General features: G+C 40.7%; 1 protein-coding gene across 2 annotated transcripts in view; it reads left to right on the top strand.

Annotated features, from left to right (window-relative positions):
* The window catches only part of si:ch211-126j24.1 (phosphofurin acidic cluster sorting protein 2), a 95,996-nt gene that overhangs the window by 60,436 nt on the left and 8,559 nt on the right, over window positions 1-27,001 (top strand). The window contains exons 5-19 of one of the 2 annotated variants that reach the window (XM_062058573.1): window positions 9,069-9,231; window positions 9,864-9,955; window positions 11,579-11,659; window positions 11,973-12,032; window positions 13,727-13,878; window positions 15,772-15,865; window positions 17,269-17,352; window positions 18,434-18,561; window positions 18,709-18,841; window positions 18,920-19,024; window positions 19,143-19,249; window positions 22,654-22,808; window positions 22,888-22,998; window positions 23,469-23,571; window positions 26,436-26,468. In XM_062058573.1, coding sequence (XP_061914557.1) covers window positions 9,069-9,231; window positions 9,864-9,955; window positions 11,579-11,659; window positions 11,973-12,032; window positions 13,727-13,878; window positions 15,772-15,865; window positions 17,269-17,352; window positions 18,434-18,561; window positions 18,709-18,841; window positions 18,920-19,024; window positions 19,143-19,249; window positions 22,654-22,808; window positions 22,888-22,998; window positions 23,469-23,571; window positions 26,436-26,468 — 1,601 coding nt within the window. The remainder of the gene's footprint in view (window positions 1-9,068; window positions 9,232-9,863; window positions 9,956-11,578; window positions 11,660-11,972; window positions 12,033-13,726; window positions 13,879-15,771; window positions 15,866-17,268; window positions 17,353-18,433; window positions 18,562-18,708; window positions 18,842-18,919; window positions 19,025-19,142; window positions 19,250-22,653; window positions 22,809-22,887; window positions 22,999-23,468; window positions 23,572-26,435; window positions 26,469-27,001) is intronic. The other variant, XM_062058574.1, reaches the window with a different exon arrangement.

The raw sequence follows: 27,001 nt of genomic DNA on the forward strand, positions 1-27,001 counted from the left end.
AACAAAACTTGCCGGTTTTCTAGACTACCGCCACTAATTTCCATTAGTGGCCCTTTTTATATTGAGAAGGCGCCACATTTGCTCCAAGGAAAGGGTGTCAATTTGCCGGCTTGTTTTTGTAAAACGGAGGCATGATCCTCCTTTTTCCAAAATTCGTCTCTAGTACAGGTCATTAACACCTTTGCCCTTCTCACCCACGGGCCAGCACATTTCCGCCTCAGTTTTATATAGAACTTCAGGCGGAAATAAGTGTACCCGCCAACGTGAAAATTATAATAGACCCATATACCATGTAATTAAATTGGTTATGTTAAAAAAATTGTTTAAAGCCTGTGCAGTGATCTATGTGATTCCGGTTGATTGACAGTAGAATGGACAGTGTGGCAAAAGGTTATAAGCTAATGATGTTGAGTCTTTATCTTCATCATGGATCAAGTAAAATACCAAAAAAGCCATCAGGTGCACAGTTTAGAAGAAAAGAAGAACATGAGAAATGGGCACAAGATGCCCATTATGCAGATTTCTATGAGTGACATGAGTGACACTAGGCTACAGGCTACTAATTAGCCTCTTCTTAATATGTTGCTATTAGCCACAGAAGACGACTGTATTTGGTCTTTAGTTTTCCTGAACTAGCAACTATAAGAATTGAGGCATTTTGTCATGCAATTAATTTCACCCATAGGCAGCCTAGTCTAGTTTGTGTTTGCAACAAAAGTGGAATTTCACACAGATGTCCTGAGTCTGGACTTGCCATCATCAGCATCAATCATGCAATTGCACAACAGATTTCGTGTGATGATGTAATTAATGATTTTGCATCAAAGAAGGCAAGAAAGGTGAAGTTTTACATTGTACTTCACAGCTCCTGTTAAATGTTTTTTTGGAAGAGATGGTTCGCCCAGGGCGTAAATCTAGCCAGGACCGCCTGAAATAATTTGTATCCCTTAATAAGTGTTGACATTGACAGGCTGATCACCACCATTACACTTTATTACAAAATGGAAAAAGTTATTAAGATGATATAAAGTACAAAATGTAATGTACAGCTCATAAAAAACAATATTTAGGTAGAAACATATGTGACATTATTAACATCTTTATCAAGGCATGATCGTAACAATTCACATTTTGTCTTATTATGCAGATGCAACCTACACACACGTATTCTGCAGCAGCAAGTACAAAATATTTCAGGAATACAAATCTCGCACGACAACTGCTTTGCTGTTCTGCAACTTCTCGTGTGGCTATTCTTTATCCTTTTCGTTTGTCCTTGCAATTAAACTAGAATGAGTTTAGTTAGATTGTTTTATTTAATATCTCTCTCAATCACTCAAACATGCTTCTACTCTAACGGACTGTTTCCATAGCGATAATTTCAGCTGCTTTGTTTCAAGTGATGTATGTCGTGAGGCACTACGAGCTAGCAGAGCTCTTTAAGACCTTTACGGTATTCTGCTGATAGTAACGTTACTAGTAGTTGGGACATGTAAAGGACTGGAATGTTTATTACAATTCTGTGAGAGTTTTTTACTTTTACGTAGCTTCGACACATCCGTAACCTTTCTCTGTCGTTAGTTTGGCGAGCAGGCCTCAGACCTCGGCTTCTGATTGGCGCTGCCGTGGTTTGCGTAACCAACGCAAAATACCTCGCCTTGTAATTGGGTCTGCCTCTTACTTGTGGGCAGTTTGCGTTACCAATCAGATGCCGCTGTGGGCGAGACAATGACGGAGACTGCATCTGAGCCAAACTGACCAGTTTTAAAGGGGTCCGTCAGATTTTAAAAAATAAATAAATAAAAGGAAGACTCTTGTTTGATGATTGTTACATATCGATAATAGAGATTAAATATTAGCATTCATTATCAATATGTAAAAAAAAAAGCTGATACTGATAAAAAAGGCAGATGCCGATATAGGACAAAATGCTGATATATGGCAAAATGCCAAATATCGGCACCGATAATCGGCCGATACATAATCAGAAGCAACTTAGTGTTCAGTATCTTGCTTTGGATACTTGGACAGGGCACAACCCACAACCTTCAGTGTGAAAAACAACCACTCTATCACTCCGCAGGCCAACGTTTGAGGTAAATGATCCCACTACCCGTATAGCAATTGTTGCGTCGACCAGCATTCCTCCAATGGGGAATTCAAATTGCTAGTCTCTCCCAGATTCTTTTTACGGCACCTAAGCTGATGTTTATATTCAATCAACAGGCAGCAGTTGGTTTTTTGTGGTTTATTCTCCAAGCTTAGAGGACAAACTGAGACCAATCCAGCACACCAGCGTTCCCCAGCCCGGTCCAGATCGGTCTAGCTCGGTCTCCCCTCAAACCCCCGGAAGTCCCGTGATCTTCCCTCTGTCCCCCGCCTGCTGTTTCCCCAGTCTAGCTGTGCTCCTTATCTTAGGGATGTAATGGCAGTCTCAACAAAGAGAATAAACAGCGCTCTGACTCTAACCAAGGATACTCGAATCCAAGCACTTTGTACCACACGAGACATTAGCTGATGTAAATATGACTATAGGAGTTTTTAGAAAGAAGTAACACTTAAATATGGATATGATTCTGATCTGCTTCCAACAAGTCCCCCTTTAAGATCTTCTAATAAGATCTTTATTACTTGTACAAAACTTATAAAGCACGCCCCACATTAAAGTCTTAAAGTTACCACTTTGCTAGACCCCCTTTAGTGACACTTAGCACAAGGGGCTGTGCGGTTCTGGATGGTCTCGAGGGAGGTTGTTCAGCAAGTCCCTCAACTGTGTCACGAGTCAGGTTGGTTAGTCTCAACGGCGGCGGGGACTTAGAGAGGCCGCTGAAACAGGAGTTCCAAGGGGTGTTAATTTGGTGAGTGGGGTCACCAGTCTAACCATAGCACAAAGCCCAACGGCTGACGTCGGGATTCTAATGTACAATCTGTGCTTCCCACAACACCAGAATAAGTCAGCTCGTGCCCAAGGGCCTATCCTAGAGCCATCTATCAGTGTGGTGCACCAGTAACGGTTAATGTCACCCAATTTGTTGGGGGACGAAGAGGGTCCTATAATTTGAAAACGCGTGTAATTCAGCTTTTGGGCCACCAAGGGAAGAAGTCGGGTGGCATTGTGAACAGAATGGTACACATGTCAGTCAACTTAAAAGGGGCGGGGTAAGTGTGGGAAAAGGGACGTCCAGCGGAAGACGCAACACAGTCACCCAGGTTTTGGCATCCACCTGAGCCACAGGTTGTCTGCCCCCGCTCCTAAGGTCAAAGGTCAAAGTTACCAGGCCTTCGGTGGTGATGTCATTAGCACGCACAGATGTGAGCCTTTGAAACACCACCGAGGTGGGGTGGTACTTTAGGTGCTACAGAGGGTGTAGAGGTAGTTAACGCCCTCTCAAGGACATTAATTTTAATAATTCCTTTAGCGTCTGTATCAATGGTTCAGGGTTGAGTCGTAACAAATATAGAGGTTATTACCACGGTAATAGCTATTGTGTCCCCCGTAATTAATCACACTGCACAGGTCAAAAATAAGTCTTGCTATCCCCTTTGACCCAGTCTATTTAAAGTCCGCTGTGTTGGCCCTGCGATGAGGTGGCGACTTGTCCAGGGTGTACCCCGCCTTCCGCCCGATTGTAGCTGAGATAGGCTCCAGCGCCCCCCGCGACCCCGAAGGGAATAAGCGGTAGAAAATGGATGGATGAATGGATGTATGTTCTTAGACACTTGTCAGTCACTGTCGTCAGGAAGGATGAACTGAGACACAAAGACAGTAGAACACGCCCAAACACCAGTCCGTCAGGGAACACTACCGGGTATAACATCCTGCCTTTCGTCTATCAATATCAGAGTAATTTAGGTAACAAAACGGGGATAAACATCAAACTTTTCACTTAATGTAACAACACATACAGTTATGCTGAAAACAAGCAAGAAAAACTAAGAAACATTTAGCATACTGGATTGGTCTCACACAAGGATATACAATATAGAAGTTGAAAAGAGTAATGTAGGTAGAAAATCTCTCTCGTCTCCAGGGCTGTGGGGCAGATGATGTGGCGATGTCAGCAATGACATCCGCTGGTAATCTGTCAGGTTCTTCAGCTGTAGTGCAGAGGGAGAGGTGGTACCAGGTGTCCCCTCCACCAGCCAGTCGAAGGGCGTGGGACGTCCGTTCTACGACCTAGAAGGGACCAGTCCACCTGGGCTCCGTCCACTTGCGTTTGATGACCTTGATCTTGACCCTCTCAGCGGGCGGAAGGGAATCTGTACAGAAGAACTGGCACACAAATTCTGCAATTTTTTGTGTAAAATACCATTTTGGTTTTACGCTGAGTCCTCCTTCCATGGGGGGCTGCTGGTCCTGTGAATGGCTGACCTGTATGCAGCTCATAGGGTGAAAAACTCAAAGGGCGGTTAAACAGTTTTATTCACGGACCTTCGAATGATCATTAACGCTAATTGCAACATGTCAATCCAATTAAATTTGGTCTGTGCACAGATTTTAGCCAATTAGTTTTTAATGTTCTGGTCCATCCTTTCAACCTTACCTTGGGACTCAGGATGGTACCCCAAACCTGTGTTCTAGTCCGAAAGCCTTTTCGACCAAGGCTAAGTGAGTATTTTTTTTAAAATTGTTGCCGTTGTCTGACCTAATCTTTTTGGGGAAACCATGTCGGGGTACTAGGTCATTCACAAGTCATTTATATACTGATATTGCATCCTCTTTTGAGGTTGTTGTTGATTCCGGCCAACCACTGTGATTGTCAACACAAGTCAGTACGTACCTTTTCCCTTGTACCGTATTGATCATATCAGTGAAATCAAAGACTATACATGGTTCACCCTCACCTCCTCCATATTCTAAATTTGATCTACTAAACTACTATCGATGTGTAAAATCGTTATTTTCAAATTAAAATTAGTTATAAGTTCTTACCCACGGTAAAAACGTTAAAACTATGGAATGTGTCAGAGTCGGATGATTGTCGATTTTGTTCCAAGGAGTCTGTATCCACCCTCACTCACCCCCTTCTGTTTCTGAAAAAAAGGACTGTGTTAGTCATACTATCACTTTCAGAAACATCTAAGAAAAAGGTCAGCTAACAGTCAAGTAGCGGAGGACAGGTCATGTTTGAGGTCAATGATTGTCTCTTCAGCCTCTATGGTCCACTGGGTGGTGGTGTTAGGGTAGGGGACCCCTTAGCAATATCACAATTAACTCAAACTCATCTGAACCCTAACTTTTATGTAACTTATTCAATATGGTGAAAGTAACAAAATATGCTTATATTTATATTGTCACCAATACTAGAAAAATACTACCCTTATGGCGGATGCTTTAGCAATAGTATTTTGAAATTTTACCACACCTGGTGGCCCCAATAATTCATTAAGTCAAGCTCATGTTGTAGAAAGTTAAATGATGCAGACACGTTTGTTACTGAATACTTTCTATCAGACTTCTGTCTTGACGACTATGTGTATGTAATGAGCAACTATAATTATTTGATATGCTTAAATGTGTAATGTGTCGTTTTAGCTCAGCTGTTGTGTAGCTGCTAGCTCCCCGTAGCCTACAGGTGTCTAAAATGCAGCCCATAGTTATGTGTTTAACATAACCATGGGCTAAACCTAAACAATTGAAAATGTGGTATTTGGGTGTCGGTGTAATGTTTGGCAGCTACGCCGTGTCTTATCATTGGACCTAAGTTCTTTGGTTTTGTAGGCGAGACTGAGAGCAAGGGAACAATGTGGGACACTATTGTGTCCATCTTATACCATGCTAGCTGTTGCAAAGATAGGTCAACATGAGCAGCCACACCTTGAGTTCCAACATATATAAATAATCATAACATATGGCGAGTCGGGTGGCAGAACACACGGAAGCATCTCAGTCAGTCAGGGTTTTCACCGTTGGAGCAGTTGGATGTCAGCCATTCCTATTGTTTCAGGCTGTGGTATGAGCTCATGGAGTAGTCTTGGTAGTGGTGTCGCAGCTGGGTGGTTCAGCCGTCAGGTAACACACCAGGAATGTTCCTTCTTTGCGATTTGAATGTCAGGGTACAGTCTGTAAAGGAGGTCCAGCAATCTGAACCGGAAGTGGTTTGGTGACAGGTAACCTTCTTGTGACCCCAGCGAAGCCTTCGACCTTTAAAGAGGAAGCACACAGTTTTTTTTGGTACCTCTGCATTCAGAATCGAATGGGTGGCTGATAAAATTGTCCGTTGACACTCATGTCCAGCAGGGGTCCTGTCGGTACTTCCTGCTGCGGCTCCTGATGTGGGCGTCCTCTTACACGCCTTCGTGTTCGTTTGTTGGCACGACGGAACCTTTCCTGTTCGGAAATGTTCGGACAGTCACGACTCCAGTGACCAGGCTGGTCACAGCCGAAACAGTGTCTACCCCAGACCGGCTTTGAAGCATCGTGTTGTCCACCACCCGAGTCCAACCGCACGTCTGTTGAGGATTCTTTCCTCCACCTGTTGGAACTCAAAAGCAAGGTCACCCACTGCTGAATATACCCTAGCTGATCTTTGACCTTTTGGTTCTTTTAACCTTTTATCTTCAGCGATCTGTAATTTAAGTAGTCGTTTCCTTGTTGCTCTGTCATTAGCCCTATTTTGCATGGGATGAATAAAATGTCCTGCCATATATTGTTTTTGGCACCTTGTATATCAGGGTTAACTTTGTCCAAAGGGTTTGGCCAAAGGTTCCCTCCCGGAGGTACAGGTGGGAAAGCAAGGTCAACAATGGCTTGCATGTATGCATCGGCAAGAGACTTATATTGTAGTATGTCCAAAGTGTTAATGTCATGTGTCAAAAATGTCTGCCGGAGAAAATGGTCAGACGTGTACAAGGGGTTAATTTTCGGAGGCAGGATTAATCTTAGAGGGGGCGTGTTAATACCTCCTTCTCTTGTCACTGGAGTAGGGGGCGGTGTCCTAGTCAAAGTCTGGGCGGGTCGTTTGAATTGTCTTGCGCATGCGCGGCAGACAAAAAAACAATCAGTTCATTCTGTCACTAATCATCGTTTCTTTTGCTGCATTTCGTTTTTCCACGCAATCTCCGTTTACTTTTATCATACGCCAAACTCTTAAATTATCTCCCTGAATGTTCCATTTTCACCAGCGCACGCACACACACACACACACACACACACACAAGCACACGTAAGCACTCCCGCACACACACACACACGAGCACACATAAGCACTCCCGCACACACAGACTCACACTCAGCAGCACACACACACACGAGCACGCGTAAGCACTCCCACTCACACACACTCACACTCAGCAGCACACTCTCTGCGTTTCACTTTACCATAAAACTTCCAGTTACTTTTTTTTATTTTTTTTTATTTAATTTTACCAGACGTTTGAGTTCACGACTTTTCGAGTATTGTAAACTCCCTCTTAACCCTTTCAAGGAACGTTCTCCTTTTTTCTTTTTTTTCTCTACCTGCTAGTTCCATTGTCGACAACCGTCCATTCAATTGATCATTACACAGTAATGATTAATCACATTTTTCCCCGACCGCCATCACATTCCTGTCTGTCACACTCCAAGGCCATGTGTCTATTTCTTTACGTTTTAGTGTCTTTTCTCACTGGGATCTTTCAACCCGCTTCCTTACGTTTCAGTGTCTTATCTCACTGGGATCTTTGAACCCGCTTCTTTACGTTTCAGTGTCTTATCTCACTGGGATCTTTGAACCCGCTTCCTTACGTTTTAGTGTCTTATCTCACTGGGATCTTGCAACCCGAACTCATTAAGGCACGACCAAATTCCCAGGGTAAGCTACACCCAACTATTAGTTCACTCGTCAATGAAACTGCCCGTCACGGTAATCGAGACACAATGGTCTGAGTTGACCACTTATTTACAATTTTAATGCAATGGCAGGCTCGGCAAAAATGCAATCAATCTATCAAAATCACCAATCTGTGCCTGGGATTACAAAACAGTGTTTGACTTACAGACTTCAGGACAGACTCCTAACGCAGATTTTATCTAAAAAGAAAGGTTCTGCTTACCTTGACTTGGCCAATTGAGTCTGTCCAGAAGATTGCAAGAAGTCATCAATCAACAGCGTGCCATCCCGGACGAAGCCCCCAAATTGTTGCGTCGACCAGCATTCCTCCAATGGGGAATTCAAATTGCTAGTCTCTCCCAGATTCTTTTTATGGCACATAAGCTGATGTTTATATTCAATCAACAGGCAGCAGTTGGTATTTTGTGGTTTATTCTCCAAGCTTAGAGGACAAACTGAAACCAATCCAGCACACCAGCGTTCCCCAGCCCGGTCCAGATCGGTCTAGCTCGGTCTCCCCTCAAACCCCCGGAAGTCCCGTGATCTTCCCTCTGTCCCCCGCCTGCTGTTTCCCCAGTCTAGCTGTGCTCCTTATCTTAGGAATGTAATGGCAGTCTCAACAAAGAGAATAAACAGCGCTCTGACTCTAACCAAGGATACTCGAATCCAAGCACTTTGTACCACATGAGACATTAGCTGATGTAAATATGACTATAGGAGTTTTTAGAAAGAAGTAACACTTAAATATGGATATGATTCTGATCTGCTTCCAACACAATCCATCAAGTGAAATATTACAATGACTCTCCAGATAGTGCTTTGAATAAAATCTGACTGCATGATACAAGCAAATTTGAATTAGTCTGCTTGCCAATCTCGATGGAAGAAATCGTTTTGTGGCAATGAAGATTAATTTGGAGATTGCTGAGCTGTCAGCTTGGTGTAAAGCAATGTAATGGAAGCTACCTCTCCTGAATCAGTGATGGCTCTGTGAAGATAGAGATAACATTGTTTCATCCTGCCGCCCTGTTGAACAAGAAATCTGTCTGCTTTTGGCTTCAACATGTCTCTGCTGAGTGATTGATCCATGTATAAATTGCAGGAGACATGATTCTATCGCAGATAAAGAAGACTTGAGATTGAGATGGATGAGAATAACTCTTCCTAATTGTTTAAGATATCGTGAAAAACCATGCAGAAGGAAAGCTTATGGAAATTGGCAAATCTATTTTTACCTTCTGACATCTTTATGTTCAGGTGATGCAACACCCGACAGACGGAGGCCAGATTCTGGGTCTCCATAGCAACGTAAAGGAAGCGCCAGTACGTGTGGCGGAGATCAGCGTGTACTCTCTTTCCAGCCAGCCCATAGACCACGAGGACAGCAGTGGTCAAGCTGGCCGAAAGACTAAAACCTCAGGTGGGCATCGTCATCCCCTGCAGATGATAATCCTGACTGATATTTAAGCTTTTTTGTTCCTCCTACCATGTGGCTCCCATTTCCCAACTGGTGGCGTATATCAAAGTCTAATATTCGCTCTTCCACCAATGGTCAACAATATGTGACTTTCTTTTACTATGCTAGTAATGTTGATGTCTGAGTTGAACAGATGTCAGGCCTATTACTTTACACTGCTCTAATTCTAGACAGCGGGGGGGTGGGGGTGTATTTGGCTCGACTTGGGCTCTACGCCTTCATCCTGCTATGCTGGTCCCTCACTCTTCTGGTTGTTATTAAGGGGTTCACTCAAACATAACAGATGAGCTCATATACCAAGTATTGAGCCTGTGTCATTTTGAAAGAAAGAAAGTACATCGTGCTGCTCTTTGCAGTGATCCTTCATGATATCCATCCCATTTAGGAGTATGAAGCAGAAAATAAACACTAGAAATAAGGGATTAAAGAAGAAAAGTGCATCTCTGGTTTTAATGGTTGTTTTAAAGGACTACAGTCAAAGTATTTTGCTTCGGTTACTGTAAAATGTGCTGTCAGATAGCTTTTGACGGCATATACTGTAGCTTGTAATCTAAGGTTATTTTTGTTTGCTTCAGACCGCTCTCCAGACATGGACAACTATTCGGAGGAGGACGATGACAGTTATTCATCAGAGCAAGAAGGCAGTGATGATGCAGGTCATGGCCAGGTAAAGGCCAAACAGAAATACTAATCTTATTTAGCATAAGCACGGGTATATAAAAAAACTTTTTTAATTGCAAACACAAGATACAATATCATTGACATTTTGTTGAGATTCTACCAAAATTAACGGGGATTTACTATGATTTTAATGTACATTTGAAACACTCTAAATATGTATTGGATATGTTTTGGTGTATATTTAGCATAAATCTTGCTCCACTGTCACATGTATTTTGCTTTCTATGTATGTCTGCAAGATGTTTGTTTGTGGAGGTGTTTCCAGATTGCAAATGAAACCAACTCCACCCTCACCAAAAGTATCATAATTTATCTTTTGAAAATGTACACTGTTAAATATATATCTTAAAGGCAAATATAAATCTTAAAGGAGAACATTACGGTTATTTTTTTCCAGACAGTCAAAAATAAACTTAAAAAACATTGTATAGATTCACCCGGTCACATCATTAGGTACACTTGCACGTTGTCTGATACAGATGTGCATAAAAAAGCTGTTTTTAGCAGCATTTATGTCACTGAATGTTGCACGTCAGTGTTATGGGGCACATGCCACGATTAGATGAAAATAATATTTTGTCCTGCCTTTTGTAATGTTTCCTCATACAGACCTTCCCCATCTGGCTGATAGATGTACCTGTTGTCCAAATAAGTACATCCACCTGACTGTGACGTCACAAAATAGCCAGAGTGCAAAAAAAAACACAGGAAGAGGCATCCAAAACTGAATGCAAGCTCACACCCAAATGGGTTATACTTGTATAGTGCTTTTGTACCTTCAAGGTACTCAAAGCGCTTTCCACATTCACCCATTCACACACACATTCACACGGGAGCTGCCATGCAAGGCCCTAACCGCGACCCATCAGGAGCAAGGGTTAAGTGTCATGCTCAAGGACACAGCGGAGGTGACTAGGATGGCGGAAGCTAGGAATCGAACCAGGAACCCTCAAGTTGCTGGCACGGCCGTTCTACCAACCGAGCCACGCCCAAATGCATGAACATAGTAGCAACATTAGAGTCATAAAAGAAAAAAATCATCATAGGTCCCCTTCAAAAATAGGTTTCAGTCAGGAATTGACACGCACGGTACTATATTAGATGGAAGTGTAATACTATAGTAGGTGTAAGCTTTAGCATTTTGTATATTGCATTGAATCTTAGCACTCTTTTAACATTCCCCTGAAGCTAAAGATGGTCCTATTTTTATCACAATATAGCCATTCAGATTGCTAGCATGCTACCTACTAGTATTGTCAGCATTGAAATTTTTTCGGGATTCTCCCAACATTAAAATAGGTGGCAGCAATGAATTTACATACACATAGTACCTACCTTGCAAGGTGCTCGCTTTAGCATTTTGACATGGAGATTTAGCACTTAAAGTAATGTCTCTTGAAGCAACTGATGTCCCTGTGTTAGTACAGGGTAGCCACACTAGTTAGTAGCATGCTAGTTGTTAGAATGCTAGCTGTTAACCTTGTTAGCCAGAAGTTGGTCTCGCCACAGGTAGAAGCCCTATTCAAAATTTCCACTGGAAAACATTTTTGTGCTTTGACCTTTATAAAATAAATCGGGCCATTCTTTGTTTCTCTTTCCTATGCTCCAGGAACTTTATGACGAAGACGATGAAGTCCGGAAGCCCAAGAAAGCGCGGAGGAAAATGATACGAACCACCTCCATGACGAGGGTTAGCTACCGCCTCTTCTGCCACATGCTCACTAATCATTGACCACAGGAATAACCCAAGGCCGTTGTTTTCTGTTATAGAAGCTTTTAGAATAAGTACACCGTGTGTTCCATTTGTACAAGCCATTAGTAGGATGTGGCTGAGCATGTAAATTAACTCCGTGGACACAGTAGAATGGTCTCTACAATGTGACTGCGAATGCATAATCAAGTTGACAGTTCATATAAATCAGAGCCACCGAGTCATTACGCTTTTGAATCATGGCAGGCATTTTTTATTTTATCCTGATTACATTGGTGTTATTCTGTTGCAGCAACCCAACTTCAAGCAGAAGTTTGTGGCCTTGCTGAAGCGGTTCAAGGTAACAGATGAGGTGAGTTGACAAATGATAAGTTGCAATGACTTGAATGACACCAAAGACAACACGTTCAAGGTGGAAGTAAAGTACCAGAGGGAACATTATAGAGGAACTGCCTCCGCTTGGGATTTGTCTGTCTTCTGTTGGAGCTTTTAATAAGACGGCTGTAATATTCAGTTGCTGTTGTAAAATCTCTCCTCTTATCGGTATTGACAGATTAAACATCATCAAGATCAATTGTTGCTAATATATTCCTGACAGAGAAGGTGAAAAAAACAAAGAGGTTTAAGCATCATTATGGTGCTAAGCTGCATTACCTCCCCACTCATGAATGTATGATTCATAGATTCCCATTAGCAGCAATTATTTTACGATGAATCCATTAAGGGATGTATTCTCCTACTTAATCTAATGATAAATGTTGGATTGTATGACTGGCCTATTTAGATTTGGGTTGTCATTTTAAATAAGAGTAGACTGTACATAATGTTAAGAGCTTGTAATCAGCCTAGGAAGGAAGGAAACATTTCATATGCACCAACCCCAAGATGTCCATTAGCACATTATGGTAGATGATAATTATCCCTATTGATCCATGAAATCCTGAAGCATGTTATCCTTTGCACTATTTCAACCTTTTTTTAATTCCTTTTTCTTCCATACATCACAACATCAAAGTTGTATTTTTTAATCTGGTAGATTTGAGGATGGATATTACTTGTGGAATATCATTGTTGTACAATAATTGTGGCTACATGTTAATGTTAAAGCGAATAACATTCATTTAAAACAATTGGAAATATAAGGTTTACATATATTGAAAGATTAATACAAAGTATGCTTGATTTAAAATACTAAGATTTTTTGTTTTCCACTAGCTTTAACTTGAAAATATTTTCTGTTGCTTGTTATGCATACAGATTTGGATGTTTTAGAGTTCTTCTTCCTTTGCTTACATGATTTTTGCACATTGTTCAACCCCCATGCTGATCCGGTTACAAAGCCTAATGCATGTTTTTCTGTTGAGTGTTCACTTTAACTGGCACTCTAGTGATACTATCACAGTTAATTGATGATCAAGTTGAACTCTGCCTAATTTACAGGGCTATCAAATCCTAGTTTATAATAATTAAAGCCACTAGCATCTTTCTGAGCGCTTTCGTGTCATGAAATGTTTGCGAGGCAGCGTTGTGAGTTCTGCTTCACTGGATGCTTCTGCACGCTTCAGCTAGCCTGATGATTTTTTATCGTGTTTCTTGTCACTAATCCTTTCCTTGTGGCTAGGCAGTGTGCATGGCCGCTGCTCTATAAATACATTGCCAGGAGGCGGAGAAGGGACAGACTGTGTTTATCTGCTCCCTGACAGCTCCTGCACTTAGGGAGTGGCATTAATCACCTGATTAGTCCAAAAGCCATCCTGTGTGCACTTCCTATATTATACATCCCCACTGTGAAGCCAGCAGATCAAAGTTCAACCCTGTCGGTTTCTACCTACCTTCCAATTGGCCATCATAGGACAGAGTCATGGGTGTATTTATAATTTTTCTAGCATTCAGTATTCATCATTTTCATGCATTATTAATCCCATCAGCATAGCTGTACGAGTGATTAGAAAATGTGCACCACCAGTCAATTAATCTCTTCCCTGTTTTAATCCATGTTTACAAGTTTACTGATGTGTTTCACCATGGCTCTATCCTTTGTGGCAGGTCCTAGACTCTGACCCAGTAGATCAGACCCAGGAAGTAGAGGAGGATCTGGACTTACTCTATGACAGTCTAGAGGTGTACAACCAGAGTGACAGCGGACCAGAGATGGAAGACAATGAGAGTGTCTTGAGCACACCCAAACCTAAGCTCAAGTAAGTTTGCACAATGTTGTTTCTTCAAAACATTGATTAAATGATCACAATTCTTTTTTCTTAGATGTGCTTGTTTGTAGGCCTGGGCCAATTAATGAATTTTGCTGGACGATATATTGCCCCCAAAAAATTATTGCAGACAAATAATATTATTTTGAGCATTATTTTCAGACCAAGTGAAACACTAATGTGATCATAATTTATACAACATTAAAAATAACAATAATAAAGCAAATATTTTGATTTTTTTAATTGCAATAAACTTTTATTTCTTATTTACTTTTTTACTGTTGTATAATTGGAAGGTCAATAACTGTAAATTATCCTAAATAAGTAAACAATAAAAATAAAATTGACTCTTAATCTCTGTTAGCAAAAATTTTACTTCAAGAATATTGAACATCTTGAAGTGCAGTTATTTTACCGAGTTGGAAAAACAGGGTGTTTTTTTCTTTTTTTTTCTCTTTTTTTTTTATGTTGCCACCGCTTTTCAACAAATTGGGCATACTTGCTAGTTTGTCTGTGTTGATGGGATCATCTTGCTCACTTATTTAAAGCCAAAATATTCCCACACCGGAGATTTGGCTTCGCAATCATATTTTTTCCTCCTAATTTGTGTGACCTCACAGTGCTTCTCACTAGCGACACTCTCTGTCCATGCATTCTGTGTAAACTAGCAGTCCCTCCTCTGCCCACTTAGATTTAAGATTATAGATGACTGACAAGAAGATGTTCTCTGTTCATTTAATTCAGCGCTCTCAGCTCTCGGAGTGATTCACAGAGTGAACCCTCGTTTACTATAGAGGCTGGCGAAATAATTGATTTTTAGATGCATTGCAATTCTGACATGGGCAATTGTAAATTCCATTAATAATGTCAATAATTTTTTTTTAATTTATTGTAAATACATGAATGCAGACAGTTCTAAAATTTGACTGACCGCAGCGAGCCACCTCACAGAGAGACCTGACCAGCTCCTTTATTTTAGGGTACTTATGTTCCAGTTTTGCACACATTTCCATTTATTACATAAATGTAAAAATAATTAATTCAACTGTTTCTTATTACAAATGCCCTGTTTTTAAAAGTTGCAAGTGATTAATGCTTATTTAGTGAAACGAAAAGAAATGTAAAACTGCATGAATTATATATTAATTAAAGATGCATCAATAATCGAATCGTAGCCCCTGAATAGTTATCGAATCATGAGGTGCCCAAAGATTCCCACCTCTATCTTGTGCCCTGTTTGAAAGCAAGAGACTAAAAAAACAAACAAGTGCAATATATCCATGACGGCAAAGTGGAGTTCATTTTCATTTATCACCCGATTAGTTGATTTATTGACTATTGGTCCAGGCTTACCTGTTTATGTGTGTTGTATGTTGAACAAAGACATGCCAAATTTAGCATGAGGCCCATCTTAACTTACAGTACTCCTATTGAATGTGTATGCCACATACAAAAGAACTACTTGCAGCCTAATGGGGTTTGCAGAGAAATATGAGCGTATCAGCATGAACGCAGTCTTGAGACCGTCAGTCCGGCACATGTAAACACAGCTGAAGTAATGCTGATGTGCTTACTTTGCCAGCTTACTCGTATACTTCCCATTAGTGAGCAGGATTGCAATCGATGGATGGTATAATCTCTCTAATAAATTTCCATGCCATTGTCATATCCTCCTCAGAACCAGCATCCTCTGCAGTGGACATTTGCTTTGTGTAACAGTGCATTTTTACTCAGAAATTTGTATGTAACTCTGAAAATAAATGTATTTAAAAACAGTGGCGAAGATTCTGGTTCTCAGGAGGATATCAAACATATTATTATAAGAAGACGATGCTGTCATGTTCTTTTTTTATTATTCTGAAGTTCTAATCTTTTGGTTTCCAGGCCGTTTTTTGAGGGAATGTCTCACTCCAGCTCCCAGACAGAGATCGGAAGTATACACAGCCAAAAAAGCCAACAGAGGGAGATGTCATATGCTGTAAGTCGATCACCAGGCACTGGCACAGTAATAGCAAACTGCTCTGGTTCCTATCAGACCTGCTGTTTAGCCATAAAGTTCTTCCTCCTGCTGGTGCCGTACAGGATCATATTGTCCAGCAGTGTTATGTAAAGTAATTGCCGCCTGGCAGTGTATAAATGCCCTACAGCCCTGGAGCCTCCACTGGTCCAGGGATTCCCAAGAACCATAATAAAAAATCTGAGAATGGGGGAGGTCTTGCCAGAAAGCCCCCACTGCTGCTGAATAGGGTGAGGGCTTGTTCTTACCCTATTTATCCCTCTAGTATTTATAGTGACCAGATGACCTCTACACTATCATCAACACTCACACAAATATGCTGTCCTCCAGGGAGATTGGATGAAGCATTCTCTGAACTTCTACTCGTAGATTTATGACCTGTTTGATTTAAGAAGGGCTGAGGAAGAAAGAGAGCAAGGTAGAGAGACATGTTGTGTCTGACTTTGAGAGAGGGGGGGTGAGGGTGGGCTCTTTATAAATATATTGGAATCTATTTTAGCTTGTACAAAAGAACTCAGGACATTCCAGGATGAAACAGTCATCCATTTTGTCAAATAAGTGTCTCCAAAGTTAATGCACCAAATGGAACATATTTGTTGTTCCTGATACGAGATGTACTCAAACCATAAATCAAAAAGCTTATGTACATTAGTGCAGTGGAGCACAACCTTTTTTGCCCTATTGTAGACATTATTTCATATCAATACAAAACACATGTCATGCAGGTTTTAAGCCCAAACGAAGTTGCAACCCCTTTCCCTGGTTAGGCTTCTCCTAAAAGTTTAAGAGCTCTGGTAAAACAGTCAAAACAAATGTGGCACAATGACCTAATAGAGGTAAACACATAACAGTACAGAGAGTAAATTAAAATAATAGAATGTTAAAATCAATTCCAATGTATTGATTAATTGTGAATTTACTTACCTGAGTCTGACCTGTGTTAATCTCTCAGCATTACCACTATTGGCAATTATCTGTTTAAAATATAACATACATTTTCCTAGGTTGTCAGCATGTTTCCTGAAAGGTAAAGCCATGAAAAACAAAAGGAGCAGTGTGTAGTGGTGTTATCGTAACAGAACAGGTTTTTATTAGTTGTGTGATAGAACATGGAGAACCGCAAAATTCACATTACTTTAGGTCCAATTTTTTCAGGGTGTTGATACGGTAGCGTGAAAGCTAATGATACAATACATCACGATATCATATTGTCCTACCCTTAGTAAACAGGCTTTCAGTACTATTTCTGGATTGACGCTCTACAAATGTCACTGAGCTATTGTTGTGTGCTGTTTTGTTAATCACGAAAGTGAACTCCACAATTTGCAACTGTCAAATTATGAGTGAATGTCTTTATTCCTCAGAGTGGAGACTTTCTCACTGTGGACAGATGTAAAGTCCAAGGGGCTTGCTATCAAGAGGACAGCGTCAAAGACACAACCATTGCGGTATGTTTTAGTACAGCGCTTACTTTGCCTGAATGTCCCTTGAGCATGTTATTCCTTTACCCTTGAAACTGGAGTGTCCTTTTCCTCTCGCGGGTATTACAATTTTCCGGGAAGAAACTAAGGAGGGTGGGGTATGCAACGGCAGGCATGGATCCACTGTCAGAAGTGATTAATTGAATCAGTTAATTTGAGTACAACAAAATATCTGACTATAGTTTTTTTCAAAGAAAGTTCAGTTTTGTTTTAAAGGACCTCATTGGAACCGAGCTGTTCCTTTTTGTGGTGAATATACAGTATCAGAAACAATTGGAGGATGCCTGGTGGTCAACATTGTTGTCATTTACAGCCATGCATTTTAAGTTGACCATAAAATAAAATTGGAAATCTGTTTTCCCTGGTTTAAAAATGACCTAAGGAGCTGAAGGGTGGTTTGCTAGGAAATGTAGTGAGCTTCTGCTGAACACAGAGTTGTGTAATAATAACACATCATATCATACACACATTTATTGTCTAATCTGACTGTTAAAGTGCGATGCTTTGGTTGCTGAAAATGATTACCTAGGGCTTAGCTGTGTCTTTGTTTTACATTGATAATATAGCATTACACTGCATTTTATACATGAAAATGTCACAGCAGTGCCATTAATTACGGTTAGTCACATACCAACTGTACTATACTTTGCTTGTTTACTGTATGTAATGTTGCAAAAGTTATTTTATTGATTGTTGAAGAGTGGACGTTGCAACCCTGTGCTGTATGAGACTTGACAAATGAAGACTGTAGTATTTGTTTCCTATTGGCTACACCTCTGAGTACTGTGTAGCCATCCCTCTGCTTTGCTCTTTTAAATACCTTTGAAATACAGCAGTCTTGTCACCTCAACCACATCCTTCTGCTTGTCCTCTTTCCCACAACTGCTCAAATGCTGGCTTCAAATATACTACGAAATATAGAACCTAGCCTGAAGCCTGGGAGAGAAACTTGGGCGGGTTCCATGGGGCATGAAAGTACATGTTATGTGACGAACATCACTTCTCTGCAATCCTTTTGGCTCATCATTGCTTTCTTGTTTTGTCTAAGGAGCCAGAGGCAGATGAGAGCGGGCCAGGGCCAGGGGAGGTGAGCAACTGGGATGGCAACACTGAACGGATAACTAGCACTGTTGGCAAGCTTTGCAAGACAGAGTCCCAAAACCACATGTCTCCAAGGTACACGGCCGAGTGCTACATCTGGATTTGTGCACGCCACCTTCTAAATGCACAACATAGTTATTATATGCATAATATACAGCTGGATTGTGTTCATCCTTATTTAAAGCTTCCTGTTCAGCTACTTGTTCTTAATCATATTTTCAGTAAAATGGAGAACAGGCTGCAGAGGCGTCCGCGCAGCACCTCAATGAAAGACAGACAGAATTCCAAGGCCCAAAGCGACCGGACCAGCAGCATAGACAGCGAGTGCTCCCCAGAGTTGCGACTTATAGCACAGGTAAACAGCTCAAAATCAGCTCGCAGTGGTGAGACGCTGTTTTTCTAAGAGCATGATGTCCATTGATGTGTCCAAAAGGTTCCCAGGAAGTCTGTGTACGACCAACTGAACCAGATCCTCATCTCTGATGAACGCTTGCCAGAGAGCATCATCCTCATCAACACCATGGAGTGGCAAGGACAGGTATGTGTTTGTCCCCAGTCTGCCTACTTGCAAGCAAGTGTTTTCTAAGCGGAGGTTGTACCCCCAAGAGGAATAAATAGTCGTTACTGATTGTTTTCTTTTATATGTATCAATGCAGTACGTTGCTGAGTTGCTTCATGAACAGGCCCAGCCCATCGTGTCCACTTGCTCAGCTGCAGACGTCCAGGCCGCCTTCAACACCATTGTTACTCGCATTCAGAGATTGTGAGTCATGTCATGCCTACTCATACTCATTAATAATGGCTAAGGTAAAAAGGTAATTAAATTATAACATCTTGCATGTCACAATACCCTCATGTTGTCATAGTTTGCTGGAGAGTGTTCTACAGTACAGTGGAACCTCGTTTCACAAACTTAATTGGTTCTTGAACATGGTTTGCAAACCGAAAGTTTATATAGTGAAGCAGCATTCCCTATAAGAACAAATGTAAACATGAATAATTGGTTCTAGCCTCGACAAAAGTGCCTATTTTAGTAAAAAACTGCACACTTTGACGACACAATAATGTGAATATACTGTATATACACTACCGTTCAAAAGTTTGGGGTCACATTGAAATGTCCTTATTTTTGAAGGAAAAACACTGTACTTTTCAATGAAGATAACTTTAAACTAGTCTTAACTTTAAAGAAATACACTCTATACATTGCTAATGTGGTAAATGACTATTCTAGCTGCAAATGTCTGGTTTTTGGTGCAATATCTACATAGGTGTATAGAGGCCCATTTCCAACAACTATCACTCCAGTGTTCTAATGGTACAATGTGTTTGCTCATTGGCTCAGAAGGCTAATTGATGATTAGAAAACCCTTGTGCAATCATGTTCACACATCTGAAAACAGTTTAGCTCGTTACAGAAGCTACAAAACTGACCTTCCTTTGAGCAGATTGAGTTTCTGGAGCGTCACATTTGTGGGGTCAATTAAACGCTCAAAATGGCCAGAAAAAGAGAACTTTCATCTGAAACTCGACAGTCTATTCTTGTTCTTAGAAATGAAGGCTTTTCCACAAAATTGTTTGGGTGACCCCAAACTTTTGAACGGTAGTGTATACTGTGTGTATATATTTGTTGGTGTATATATATATATATATATATATATATATATATATATATATATATATATATATATATATATATATATATATATATATATAGGGGCGGTATAGCTCGGTTGGTAGAGTGGCCGTGCCAGCAACTTGAGGGTTGCAGGTTCAATTCCCGCTTCCGCCATCCTAGTCACTGCCGTTGTGTCCTTGGGCAAGACACTTTACCCACCTGCTCCCAGTGCCACCCACACTGGTTTAAATGTAACTTAGATATTGGGTTTCACAATGTAAAGCGCTTTGAGTCACTTGAGAAAAAGCGCTATATAAATGTAATTCACTTCACTTCAATATATATTTGTATATCTCAAACCAACGTAATGGCTCAACAACCTTTTTTTTTATCCAAACAACACAACAACATTACACTAGTTTACATGTCAAAACGCACACACACACACACACACACACACACACACACACACACACACACACACACACACACACACACACACACACACACACACACACACACACACACACACACACACACACACACACACACACACACACACACACACACAGTCTCCTTGGTGCGCTCCAAAACCACAAAATCAAAAAAGGAAAAACTTTTATCTTGTGTCTGGAAAAATTTGTGAACAAGCAGTGGCTTCACATCGTCGCTGCTAGCGTTAGCACAAATCAGCAGTGTGAGGCGATCCTTTATCGGCTTGTGTCCCGGTAGTGCCTTCTCCTTCACTGTAATAAACGTCCTATGTGGCATCTTTTTCGATCCTATCACAATAAAAGACTTGCTTGCTCAAAGCGGTTGTCTAGCAAGACTGTGAGAGTTTGGACACAATTAAAGCATTTCTGATCACACAAAGTGATCTCTAAGACAGGCTGACACAGCTCTGACCGGTGAAAGGTATGACAATTTTGGGAATAAACACGTCAGAAGGGCTACTTGCTGTCGAAGCCCTTCGAAAAAGCTGCACCCGTGTGAACAGGATGTAAACAGGATGTGACATAAGAAGCCCACCTCTTTAAAATGGCTGTGCCTGCGTGTACAGGAAGTGATGTCATAAAAATGTCAGTCCCCGATGGCTTCAAGCAGCATGCAAAATGAATGAATGAATAAATTAAGGGTTTGTACGCCGATACATGGTTTGCACACAGAGGCATATCTGGCGCGATGTAAATGTGTGTAAACCAAAAAGGACGCAAACAAAGGCGCTGGTGAAACAAGGTTCCACTGTATATGGTCCTTAGGTAGCTGTTATCTTGCACAAGACCTGTGCACTGCTTCAGTCAAGTTGTTGACTAAGGGCCATGATACTGACAGCAATATGCAAGGGATTCACCTTCAAATATTGTCTCCAGCAGTAACCAAAATGTTTGAACGTGATTACAATTCAAGTCCAAAGTATGAACAGACTCACACACATGTGATTGATTGTTATTATTACATTGTGTCCAAATATCTGACAGCAACTGTGCCGTTTAACTCAAATTTTTGCAATTCAGTCACTCACGAATATGTGAAAATCGCTATAATTAAGCTTCCACAATAAGTCATGATATAAGGTTGGACATTTTCCATTAGACTACATAGACATTTACGGGAATCAATTTACAAAACTGCAGGTTAGTCTACACTCGGGCTAACGATTGTCATAGTCTAATTTGATTTGTTAGATTTTGGCCATCGTCGACAATCGGTTGAGTATATGGCGGGGTTTTTTAAGAGAAATAATCCGATAGTGATATGTAGTACTGTATACTGACTGGTTACTAGGTGTTGGTAACGTCACATGATATGCTCTTGCACTTTCATATCCTTAAGTATTCCAAATTTAATTAAAGGTACTGATAAAAAGAATACGTAGTCTTACATTAGAGTGAACAAAAAAAAGATATCTTTTGTGACATTTTCCACCTCAAAAAAAGGCTAAACCACAGTTTGTGAGGTCTGCTCTGGTGCACAGCACCATGAGGACATCAAAAGTAGATAGAGAAAGTAAAAGTTGCAACAAAGTGTCTGCATGTGAACCAGCAGAGGGATCATTACCTCTTTTAATAGGAGAGTTGCACCGAGCTGGTGTGTCCCACCGCCGTTTCAATGGGACCGGCTGTGGTATTCCGCCCGCCAAAAGCGTGCGATGGCAAAGCGAGCTCTTTGTCTGAGTGCATCTCAGCAGGATTCATGGAATACAGAAGGATCAGTTTGTCTTCATTTTCAGTTTTTTTGTGATATTTTATCTTTTATTAAGCGTGGGAACAATGAGTGTTTCACCATGAAAGTAATACCCATGTTACTTAATGTTGAAATATAAATGTACTTTGCTATGTAATTACACACAGCTCTGAATTGTGGCCTACAATATATTTGTACTTTTAAGTGACATGAGCCTGCCAAAAAAACATGTTTGTTTTCTGAAAGGCAAATACTTGCAATGTTTTTGCAAAACCATAAAACATATTGTTTAAAGCTAGTAAACCCCTAACAACATATTTTTTTCTAATATGGCCTAAATGTTTTCTGTCCTCCATACCTTGTAGTTGTAACTGCAATGCACAGACTCCACCCACAATGAAAGTGGCAGTCGCTGGTGACCAGAGTTATCTCAGCACCATCCTGAGGTTCTTCGTGGAACAACTCGCAAACAAGACACCTGATTGGCTCAGTTACATACGCTTTCTGGTCATCCCCATTGGTAAATAATCCTGATTATATAAATATCATCTTACAGCAAGAAACATATTTCAACATCTTGCTTTGCACTTCCCGAACAGGCTCTCATCCTTTGGCTAAATATGTGGCCTCGTTTGACAGCAAGTTTAACTGCATCTTTATGGACACGGCATGGAGGGAGCTGTTCTGCAGGACGGAACGGCCCACCTCAGGTAGGACACAACTCATGCTAACGGTCTGCAGCGATGCACCCTTCTGGTGTCTGGCTGCAAAGCACACCAGCGTGTCAAAAGGAAAGAAATGGGGTGAGAGCACAGGTCAGGACCTGATGGATGGAAAGATACATATTTTTTTCAATTTGCGGAAGATAGTTACAGCCTGCTTTGGTGGAGGGACTGTTTTTGCTTTACAGAACCACTGCCCCACCCTGTTCATTCTCTGGTGCTGCATAAGAAGATTAACAGGCTCAACATTATGTTGACTAAGAAGGCTTGTAAAATTGAAACCAAATGCTTTGCTTTACCTCATCATGAGATCATATGTTAGTGGTATTTTATTTTCACCATCTTATTTTATTGCCATTTGGCACCTGCAGTCAGTAAATTAAATGACAAGATGACATAAAAGAATGTTTGCTTACTGGTTGCTATTTACCGGTGGTTTTACTCTTTGCTCCCTGCAGATAACATTGATGTAGCAGGGCGTGTTGTTCAATATCTGGCCGGTGCTAATGTGTCCCATCAGTTTCCCATCTCTGAAGCCATGCTCACCTACAAACAGAAAAGGTAAATTAAGACTGTTGGAGTTGAAGCACCCTGATGTATTTTATGTGGATATGTGAATGTGCATGTATGTCTTTGTGAGCTAAGCATGTATGCCTTTAAATGATTTCCAAACAGGAATATAAGAACACTTTTTTTTTTTTTATTATTTTCAGTTTATTTTACTACCATTTTTCCTGCACACTATGCATTATGTGAACGTGCACAATCTAATGTAATCCAATGCAAGAGATGCACATGAATTTGACCTTATATTAAGACAGTTGTGTGCACAATAATAAACATTTTATGAAATGAATACATCTCTGACTGTCACGTAACTGAGCGTCATTGTCTTTATGAAGGCAGAATATTTAATTTAATTTAATACTTTGCTATTGGATCTCATTTGGGTGTTAGTTGGGTGGGGGGCGGTTAGTAGAGAGGAGCAGTACGTATGGATTGGTACCAAATTCAGTACTTTTATTGGCACAGACCAAATTCCGCCGATACCCGGTAGAATCCAACACTACCACATATCAATACTTTTGTTGCACGTGACTCTAACAAAGTGTATAATGAGACCAGAAAAATTTACTAGATTTGTTGTTTTATTGAAAAATTATCTAAAGAAGTCTAAATGCTCATTAAGTTAGCAACATCCTGCTATATCTTAGTCTCTAGCACAGTGGTTTTTGAAGTACCACCATAATGACCAATAATAAAATACAGTAGCAAAGTAGGCCTAAGTATTCATTGAAAACAAGACAGAGCTTTTATTTAACATACAGTTGTGGTCAAAAGTTTACATACACTTGTAAAGAACATAATGTCATGGCTGTCTTGAGTTTCCAATAATTTCTACAACTCTTAATTTTTTGTGATAGAGTGATTGGAGCACATACTTGTTGGTCACAAAAAACATTCATGAAGTTTGTTTTTTTTATGAATGTATTATGGGTCTACTGAAAATGTGACCAAATATGCTGGGTGAAAAGATAACTTACAGCAATGTTAAATTTTACATGTTCCTTGGTAAGTTTCACTGCAATAAGGCGCTTTTGGTAGCCATCCACAAGCTTCTGGCACGCTTTTGGTTAAATTTTTGACCACTCCTCTCGACAAAATTGGTGCAGTTCAGCTTAATTTGTTGGTTTTATGACATTAACTTGTTTCTTCAGCATTGTCCGCACGTGTTCAGGACTTTGAAAAGGCCATTCTACACTTCTCTTTTGTAAAGTAAATCTGAACAGCCGATATGGGCATCTACATCAACTATATGATTTGCCTGAGAAGCTGGACAGGACAAAAAGAAATTTAAAAAAATGAAAAGGCCATTCTAAAACCTTAATTCTAGCCTGATTTAGCCATTCCTTTACCACTTTTGACGTGTGTTTGGGTCATTGTGAAGTGAAGTGAATTACATTTATATAGCGCTTTTTCTCAAGTGACTCAAAGCGCTTTACATTGTGACACCCAATATCTAAGTTACATTTAAACCAGTGTGGGTGGCACTGGGAGCAGGTGGGTAAAGTGTCTTGCCCAAGGACACAACGGCAGTGACTAGGATGGCGGAAGCGGGGTTCGAACCTGCAACCCTCAAGTTGCTGGCACGGCCGCTCTACCAACCGAGCTATACCGTCCCAATTGTCCTGTTGGAACACCCAACTGCGCCCAAGACCCAACCTCCGGGCTGATGATTTTAGGTTGTCCTGAAGAATTTGGAGGTAATCCTCCTTTTTCATTGTCCCATTTACTCTCTGTAAAGCACCAGTTCCATTGGCAGTAAAACAGGCCGACAGTATAATACTACCACCACCATGCTTGACGGTAGGGAAGGTGTTCCTGGGATTACAGGCCTCAACTTTTCTCCTACAAACATATTGCTGGGTATTGTGGCCAAACAGCTCAATTTTTGTTTCATCTAACCACAGAACTTTCCTCCAGAAGGTCTTATCTTTGTCCATGTGATCTCCAAAAAAAATAAAGAGTTGTAGAAATTATTGGAAACTCAAGACAGCCATGACATTATGTACTTCACAAGTGTATGTCAACTTTTGACCACGACTGTATGTATTTAATCATTTTGGCCACTGTAACTTCACACACAGTTTGAAAAGTAACACTGTGTTTGAATATAGGAAAATAAAACACTACTTTAATCAAGTGATTCTTTGGTGCATTACTAGATGGAGCCTGCATATTATTTTGGATATCCTCTGGCTATACTCGCTCTGGTTGGTCAAAAGCCCCTCACGTGACTGCAGGGCGTCATGTTTGCTGCCAAATTTGAAACCGAGTTGGCCATACTCCCCTATGCACGGCTCTGACTAGTGGTACACCTACTGCAGTTTGAAAATCGCTGCTCAAGCAGACCAGCTGCATATCAGGTGGATCAAGAAGCAGAGTTAGGAGCCCATCTACCCGAAAGAGCTACGTTCACAGACTCGTTGTTATATGTTTATTATCTCGGGCGTGGCCGACGAAATACTGTATCTTTGTGGCAAGCTTCAACAAGTACATGAATGTAAGGGAAACACGCGTGAGATTGTGCAGGTGTAGATGATTAAAGATGGAAGTGCACTGCATGCAAACATTGCATGAGTCATGGATGATCACAAATGTTAAGTTTGCTGCTGAAATTCTTCAATGAGTGTTTTTTTGCAGACATCCGCATGTTTATTTCCAATCACAGTTGCAGCAAAGGTTTTTAGGGTTGTCATAGTAACTGATGGACAGCCCAGTTGATGCATCTGCATGTTATTTTCTGCTTCCCTTATGTGAAGAGTGGCTTCCTTGTTAGTCAGAAGGTACCAAATCCAACACACAGTTTAACACTGTTTGCATTCCTTCTCCCCCCCTTCCCATTGTTTTTATTTGCATTCAAGGAAAAGAAGTTTGTATTTTGATTTTTACATCAGGTATCTAATTTAACTCTTGTTTGGTTTTTCCCTTTTTTATTCTCCTCACCGCCGTCTGCTGTGTCTTCTAACACACCTTTTCCCATTTTGAAACTCACCGTAGTGTCACTCTGCACGACCTTTTGGGGTTTTGTGTGACTTAACTGTGCCCTTTGTGTTGTTGCAGTGACGATTTGCCTAACAACCTTAAAATGATCCCATATACTGGCTTGAATCAGCATGATATGTAAAATATTTGGACAAAAGACTCCAAAATCTTGTATTAAGTATTTCTCAGAAGTTGTTGTGTCTGCAAAAGGGGGACCATCACCCTAGCATATTCCATTTTCATTTCCTGTTACTGTATTGGCTTTGTGTCTTTTTCATTAAGCCATTTACTCCAGAGTGTAAGGGGTCACAAAGCAAAAAGCATCATGAGTACCGAGATGTTGTGTGATCTTAAAAATGGAATAGATTAGTTGTTTGCGCTTGTTCTTTCCATTGCTATAACCATAAAGTCTGCTATGATTGCATGTGTGTTAAGGAGCTTGTGC

The sequence above is a fragment of the Entelurus aequoreus genome, linkage group LG09 (assembly GCF_033978785.1).
Source record: "Entelurus aequoreus isolate RoL-2023_Sb linkage group LG09, RoL_Eaeq_v1.1, whole genome shotgun sequence".
In the NCBI taxonomy this organism is placed as follows: domain Eukaryota; kingdom Metazoa; phylum Chordata; class Actinopteri; order Syngnathiformes; family Syngnathidae; genus Entelurus; species Entelurus aequoreus.